At 33.2% G+C, this 7,930-nt stretch overlaps 1 protein-coding gene across 2 annotated transcripts in view; it reads right to left on the minus strand.

Annotated features, from left to right (window-relative positions):
• ANKRD12 (ankyrin repeat domain 12) overlaps nt 1-7,930 on the minus strand; it is a 123,754-nt gene that overhangs the window by 67,502 nt on the left and 48,322 nt on the right. Inside the window, exon 4 of one of the 2 annotated variants that reach the window (XM_032397856.1) lies at nt 3,379-3,447. The exons of the other annotated variant lie outside the window; for it this stretch is intronic. Within the exon in view, the coding sequence (XP_032253747.1) occupies nt 3,379-3,447 (69 nt within the window). The remainder of the gene's footprint in view (nt 1-3,378; nt 3,448-7,930) is intronic. 2 annotated transcript variants of the gene reach the window in all.

Genomic DNA, 7,930 nt, shown 5'->3' on the forward strand with positions numbered 1-7,930 from the left:
TCTCAAAGAGATTTGATCCATCAAAAAGCCAGCTCTTAGGTTGAGCTATTTGGGAAATCTTTTGGCAGTACAGCCAGCATTCCCCATCAAGTCCCAGGAATTTCAGATGGAACTGGATTCTGTAAGTCAACAAGATGCAGGTATCTATCTTGTAGGACTTCTCTGGGAGATAATTCAGGTGAGAGCTAATGCAGAGGGTCTGCTTGTTAACTGTCTAGGCATCTATTTCTTGGGAAATCCTATATAAATATCTGAGATTTACTGATCCGGGTTTGAGGGTCCCTGCAAAGACAGGCTACAAAGATAAATAAGTAAATTTTAAAAATAAGTGTAAAACACAGCAAAAATGGAAGAAGGGAAGGCTCAGTAGTCAATATTGCATTTTTTTTAAGGCAGATGGGGCCAGCGAGTAGACTACTCTAGGAGATAATAAGCATTTTTATGCATCTATCAAGTTTCAAAAAACCAGTAATAGTTTGATATTATTTAAATATTATTAAATATTATTATTTAAGGCATAAGAACTTAAAGTAGTAATTCTTGCAGTGCACCACTTAATTAGGATACAATGGCTGGCATCCTAATGGTCTAGAAAAATTAAGAGATCAGAATATTTAAATTCTGCTGCCCACAAATCACACTCAAACTTCGATAGCTCCAAAATGTCCACTGTATTGATATTTTACATAACAAAAACAAAAAACTTCAAGATTTACTTAAGTCAGCCTTTAATAGTTCTAATATATTCTTTTATTTTCAAATTCCTCATTAATGAAATGAGAAATTAATCATTAATGGCCTGATTTAGTATAAATCCAGTTTCAGCAGAGTACTTCACCTAACTTACTAAATTTGTTAATTAAAAGTCCTTAACAGGTTTTTAAGAGGAGCCCATTTTTTTCCTGTAACATTTACTTTCTTCGAATAATGTTCTGTATGCTTTGGTTCTCTCATATTTAACGAGGAACCGTAATTGTTGTTTTAACGATTTTCCATCTAAATAACAAATCCTTAAATATAATGAACGTACTTCTTACTTAAAATTAAAATATTTAAGTGTAAAAATTTTATAGAAAGAATTTTTTAAAAAAGTAAAATCTAGTAATTGAAGGAAACAAAATGAAGAAAATATACATAGAATCTATCCTTAAAATATTTTCTAAAATTTGGGGGAAAATTTTATATTTGCAAAATAATGGATTTTCTGCTTTCCTAACGGCATTTTCATGCAATGTTTTAAAAAGAATATGCTCTAAAGTGATACATACTGAGTTGACAGGAAAAAGTGAGATACTTATAAATTCACTTTAGCATTCAACTGCCAAATGATCAAAGACATAATGATTACATTTTGGAAAAGAATATAATTGTACATATACCAAATATTCAAGCAAAAAATTCAAATTAGATACTAGTATCCAATCTGGACTTTTTTTTTCTTTGAGTTACCTTAGTCATTTGTCTGAGTTCATGGTTTTCATGAGATAGGAAAAGAAAGTAAGAAAACAGATGCTGGTAGCTACATTACCGATAACTATATACCATTCTTCAAAATTTTGTTAGATTAATACATCCCAAAGTATGCTTTTTCAAGTTTAAAGCATTCAATGAAACTTTGTCTGGGATCTATTCTGTGAAGAATTTGTTTCCTGGTCTGTCATAAATAAAAAATGATCATATAAATTTGAGAAAATTTGGTGCTTCTCAAGTATAACTGAAATATGTACTTATTTGTCCAAATAATGGGTCAGAATTTTAAAATTTAAACATACTGACACATGTGCTCATTTAGCATAGTCTCCTATAGACTTGAAATTCCCCTGAGCCACTCAAGAGATTTTGAAAGAAAAATCCAAGTGCTTTACTTAATTAAGACTAAAGAAAAACAGAGAAATGGATTTTGAACAATCCAACATTCTTTATTTCAAGGTTCAGAGGAACTTGAGAAATATAGAGATGTCTCAGTCTTATAATTATGAAAATTAATGCTTTCTTTTCAGGACTTGTCAGAATAAACAGAAAGGTCAACACCGTCACATCTCAATTAAGTGTAGAGTATATTAAGGAGAAGAGACAAAATTTCTTTCTTGGGGAACAGGTTCATAATCCAATCAGTGTCTCAGAAACTAGAGATTATGATACTTTCCCACAAAGCAGTGATTGTGGAAAGAATGGAGCAATGGAGCTATAACTCAGCTGGAATGTGTATATTTCAATTCTGAGAAAAAATGCTGCCATTGCTCTCCGGTTCTAAAGCATCTATACATATCTCTAAAAGTTAGGTGTTTGTATGTTTTGATTTCCAGCACTGATACTCAGATCATGGATAGTTTCATCCCAAATAGCTCTTTCAGGTACACCCAGGCCCTGGGGAGTCCTGTTTTAGAAAAATACACCTAACTCCACAGTAAGTGTAGGCCTTTTAAATTTAATGCTGACTGTAAACATGTCCTTCACCCCCAAATTTTGATAACCAAATACTACAGACTTATCAGTTCAATTAATAGCTTTCAGGATAATTTTAACAATAATTATTTGGTTCTATATCACCCTCACCCAAACCCCACAAATTTATAAAATAATAAAAAATATACCCAAAACAGAAGGTTTCTTTCAAGTTTTTATAGCTAAATATCATATGCTGAAAGCTGGACACTTGGATACCAGGGACTAAATAATATTTTACATTACAAAAAAGTCAAGAGATAAAAATGTAAGCCCATTTTTTTTTTTAAAAAAAAAGGATAATCAAAACACTTAACTAATTAGTTTTCACATACTAAATGGTATTTTTATATATTCTCCTGTATTTTTCTATCTGGAGCAATTATCAAGTATTATACCTGGTGCCATAGCCAAATAGAGTTGTTTCAACCCAGTTAATGGTAATGGCATTTCTCCAGGAAAGCTAGTGTTTTAATCCACTGTTAAATTCAACATGGGCAGCAAAGTCAATAGACTAAAGACAGTTCAACCAAAAATTAAAAAAACAAACAAAACCACTGCATGATTAAAGCATAAGATAACAGTCTATCAAGACCAGCCTTGGTATATCTTGTGAAGAGTACAGAGCAAAAGCTATCAAAGACCTTGGGTATCTTTCCATAGGGATTGCTGCACTGCCAAGGGGCTGACTTTTATATTGTTTTCTATGTGAACGGTGCCCCCCACATTGTGCTATACAACTACTATGTGGCATATGATGCACTAGATACCTCAAACAAAAACTGGAAAATTCAGTGTCACTCATGTAAATTCACTTATTTAACCAAAGATATCTATATACTGGTTTGAAAGGAAGTTATTTATAGTACAATAATTACTTGTAAATGTGAAAGAAACCACTGGCTAAACAGGTGCCCCTGATAATCTAATTACCTGAGTATGTCCTGTAAGAAGATATAAGTCTCTCCCCCCAATTTTCACTTGTATGTCCTGGATCTGAATCTACAGAATGAGAAGAGACAGGAGAAAAGAAAAAAAGCACACGAAGGGAAATGCAGAATTCAACAAACCAACATTTTTCAAAGGATCACTAGTTAGTCAATGATCTATCATTGTTTTTCCAAAAGATTATTTTTAAAGTAAAGCCAAAAAGCACATTTAAAACACAGGTTTGGCTGAAGATTTCAGTTTGGCTAAGATTTCAGTTTCTTCAACTGGAATATTAAAGTTGAGAAAGTCAACCATGCAGTTTGCAATAATAGAAATTACTGATGCTGCTTATTAAAAGATATCTCCTTTGAGGCTATGTATTTTTTCAATTTCTGAACATGATAAAGAGGCAGTACTCTATTACTGTTTTTCTGTTTAGAATTTGTCTTTAGAAAACCTGAATAAAGGACCCTTTTTGTTCTATGAATGTCAAACTACTCAGAAGACAATGAACACTTTGGACAGCAGTATCATTCTAGACCACAGACCTTTCTATAAATTATACACATTTTGAGTGATATGAATTACTACATTGACCTCTACGTAAGACCTCTTAGAAAGAAAATAGCCTAAAATCAAAACAAAGTTTATCAGCTAAGATAAGAATATGGAATTCTGCCTAACAATTTATGACAAGTAAAAATATTTCCAATTGACTTTTGGCAGTATGGCCAGAGCAGATATATTTACTTGCTAACAATATGCCGTTTTAACACAATATTATTTTGATCTTCATATACTCAACTTATTGACATACACTTTTCTTTCTGGGATCATTATTATAGATATTATTCATGAGTTTAGTTAGGTATAAAGAAATAAGTGTTGGAAAAAAAAGGAAACCAATTTAGAGAACAAATAAAACATAGTGTTTGAAACTTTTAAAGATAAGCCTAAAAGTTTAGTGATGAGAAGGCTCACTCAACTGAAAGAGAAATAACTGATAAAATAACATTTAGGCCAATTCTAAACCAAGTGGGTAAATGGATTCAGTGACAAGCCTTTCAATGAACACTTGGATTTCAAAACTGAACACATTAAGTTAGCAACTAGAAAAATTCCATGACAACTATTTGACATTTCATTTAAAGACAAGCAAAAATGGCCCCATACACTGCAAAGAAAAGAAAAAGCAGCAACCAATAAGTTGTGCCAACAAACAGAATTAAATGGATTACTGAAAGCAGATCATATTATTGTGATAGATTAAAGCACAATGGATAAATTGAACTTTAACTTATATTCATTAATATAAGGAAGTGGTTTATTCAGTTTATTCAAATCTTCCTTTGGTAGTAAATTAATCCACCCTGACTCCATACACCCTTTGGCTTTTATTCAAATAAGTATGTTTGTATTTGGTGCCTTTGAATGACTATTCTACAAAGATTTAATTCAGGAGATTCTATATCTTGTCGCTTGACTCACCCATTTTTCCCTCTGTGCTATACTGAGACCAGTGCTCCCTATGAGGTTTTTGTAAAACACTGAGTGCTAAGCAGAGCAATTCTCTCTCCCTGATATGTTCTCTGCAGCAAGGCAAGACAAATAATACTTGTGTTTTAAAAGCCATCTTTTTAATATTCTGTTTTAGGTTGCAAGAGAGTAAGAGAAAAAAATCAAGAATGATTAAAAAGGTTTGCACTGTATGTTTGAAAAATTTTAAAGTGAAAGTTTTATAGATGGGGGAGGAACAAGAGAAAATTTGTAATAATTAATCTCCATGAAAATCATCAAAAGGTGATCATTCTTATTAAGCAAAGCACTGATTTTATCTGCTACTTTAACGTAGTTACCAGAGAAATTGTATTTGTTTTCTTTTTTAAAAAGTTCCTCTCTCCAAAATTGTTTGAGTCCTATTAAACAGGGTAAATCCTTCAGTGGCATCAGGAAAAATAGAACTTCTAAGGCTGGATGGCAGAGAAGATTTAGTTTAAAACATGTGAACATGCTCCACAACTGCCACCATGGACTCTGGGAACAGATCATACTGTGCCTCTTTGGATTTTCTCATGCCGCATTATCTATACATGCCAAAAGAAAAAAAATAGTAAGTAAATAAATAATGCCTATGAAGAGAAAACAAGTATTTTTAAAAAGTGAAGGACACTGTATCTTTCTACTTATTTAAACATACACACTAAAATGATGGAAGTGCCACTGGTTTACCTCTATAGAATATTAGATCAATCAAACCTAAAGAAAAACATGTGCCCCAATGTTATTTGAGGTTAAAGAACATTCATATACCGCTGGTGGTTTTGTACCTCTATATAATTACTTTGGAGAAACATCACAGAAATATTTAACCCTTAATTCTGTAATCCCACTCCTGGGAATGAATAAGAAAGAATTCAGGGTATAATAAAAATACAATCTGCAAAGATGCTCGTGATGTCATTATTCATAACAAAATAATCGCAAATTTAGTTTCAAGGCCAATAAGAGACTCTCACGTGTACCCTGAAGAGAGCTGTTTAGTACTTTCATTTCAAGGGATTGTGGCTTTCCCTTGAATGCCATTAGACTAGAAAAGTATGATTTTTTGATTGACAATGCAGGAATAAAGATAACTTAGGTAGAAACATTAGTAACTTTACAGAACCGCAGTTTTCAGTTATTAATTACCATACTAAAAACTACATACAGTGTCAGTATTATAAGATGCCTACCCAATATTCATTCTCTCCTTCTTAGCAGAAATACTCCAACTTTGATCAGGGTGACAATATGCCCAGCTAAAAGCAGTTAACTTTCCAGACTTCCTTGCAACTAGGATAGCCTAATCAATGAGATGTAGGCAGAAGAGTTCCTAGGGATGTTGTTTCATCAATAAAAAGGCAAAGTTTCACTGGAAGATACTTTTGTCATTGGTCCTTCCTCTCCTACTTTCTGCCCAGGAGGAGGCAGAAGATATTGTGTGACTATAAAGCAAAATATTAAGAACAAAGCCCATGTACGAGTTAAGGGTGAGAGAGCAGAACAATGAAAAACATCCCAGTCCCTGATGGCATTATTGAACTACTTATACCAACTCTGGACTGCTTATGCCTGGTCTTATTACATTAGATTAAAAAAATCCCAATCTATTTAAGCCAGTGTTAGTTTTCTGTTTTAATTAACATTATCACAAACTGATTTTACACATTATGTCACTTAAAGATCAAAATTGTCTGAAGTTGGTATTACATGCACTTTTACAGATGAGAAAATCAGTTATAAAGGGCTCAAATTTTTTGGCCAGGGCTAATAGGGAGCTGAGCAGGGACTCAACACTGGTCTGACATCAGACTCCAAAGCCTCTGATAATAAATACTATGCTATGATTTACCTCTATTTTAACTATAATTAACTTATTCTGCCAGGATTCTAGATAAGGAAAGACTGAAAGTAAAAGCTAAAAGTAAATGATAAAGTAAGCTGTAGGTATAAGGAATAATTTGTCTTCTAGATAAATAGTTGCTTCCATAGGTTCAAGGAGTCACTCTATATATTGTACCCTTAACATTTCATGGGACAAAATTTATGGGAATTCTCTGATAGGATAGGACAACATGGGATAGATACTGAAATGATATAAGCAGATATATTAGCAATTTGCTGAAATAAATATTATGATACAGCTATAAGGATCCACTGGCATGACCTCAAATTATGCTGTAATTTTCTCCCAAATTTTGTCTAGTCAAACAATTACTTTCTTACAGTAGTATCTTTTTTAAAAAAAGATTTATTTATTTATTTGAGGGGAGAGGAGCAGAGGGAGAAGGAAAGAATCGCAAGCAGACTCCATCCTGAGCGCAGAGCCCAATGTGGGGCTCGATTTCATGACCCTGAGATCATGACCTGAGCTGAAATCAAGAGTTGGAGGCTTAACCGAATGAGTCACCCAGGTGCCCCTATAGTGTTATCTTTTAAAAACTTAATAAATATTAAATAATTAAGAATTAGGGAGTTTAAGGCACACACTATGGTATCTAAGACTAAGAATGACTCATCCATTTGATGGCATTATTGCTGATTTTGGTGACCACTGAGCCTTCCTTGAATAGTATGAGTATCTTTTAAAAAAAAAATGTGTTTTACAGAAATAATTATGTTCATTATTTAAAAAATTCAAGCCATACAAAAAACAGAGAAAGTAAAAAAAATGACCCCAAATCCTGGAAATAAAATGTTAACATCTAGTGAGCATCATTCCAAAAATCTCTCTAATATATATATAAAGAGAAAGGAACTGGCGGGGGGGGGGGGGGGATGATTAAGTTACATACAAATAGAAATATATATGTGTACCATTTAAAAATAAAAAGCTGAAAGATTATATTTTAATCCAACGTAAGAGAAACTAGGGTACCCAGCTGGCTACTCTTGATCTCAGGGTCATGAATTCAAGCCCCACATTAGGCAGAGTTAAGGAAGGAAGGAAGGAAGGCAGGGAGGAAGGGAGGGAAGGGAAGGGAAGGGAAGGGAAGGGAAGGGAAGGGAAGGGAAG

This window comes from Phoca vitulina, unplaced genomic scaffold (assembly GCF_004348235.1).
Source record: "Phoca vitulina isolate PV1807 unplaced genomic scaffold, GSC_HSeal_1.0 scaffold105, whole genome shotgun sequence".
NCBI classification, from domain to species: Eukaryota; Metazoa; Chordata; class Mammalia; order Carnivora; family Phocidae; genus Phoca; species Phoca vitulina.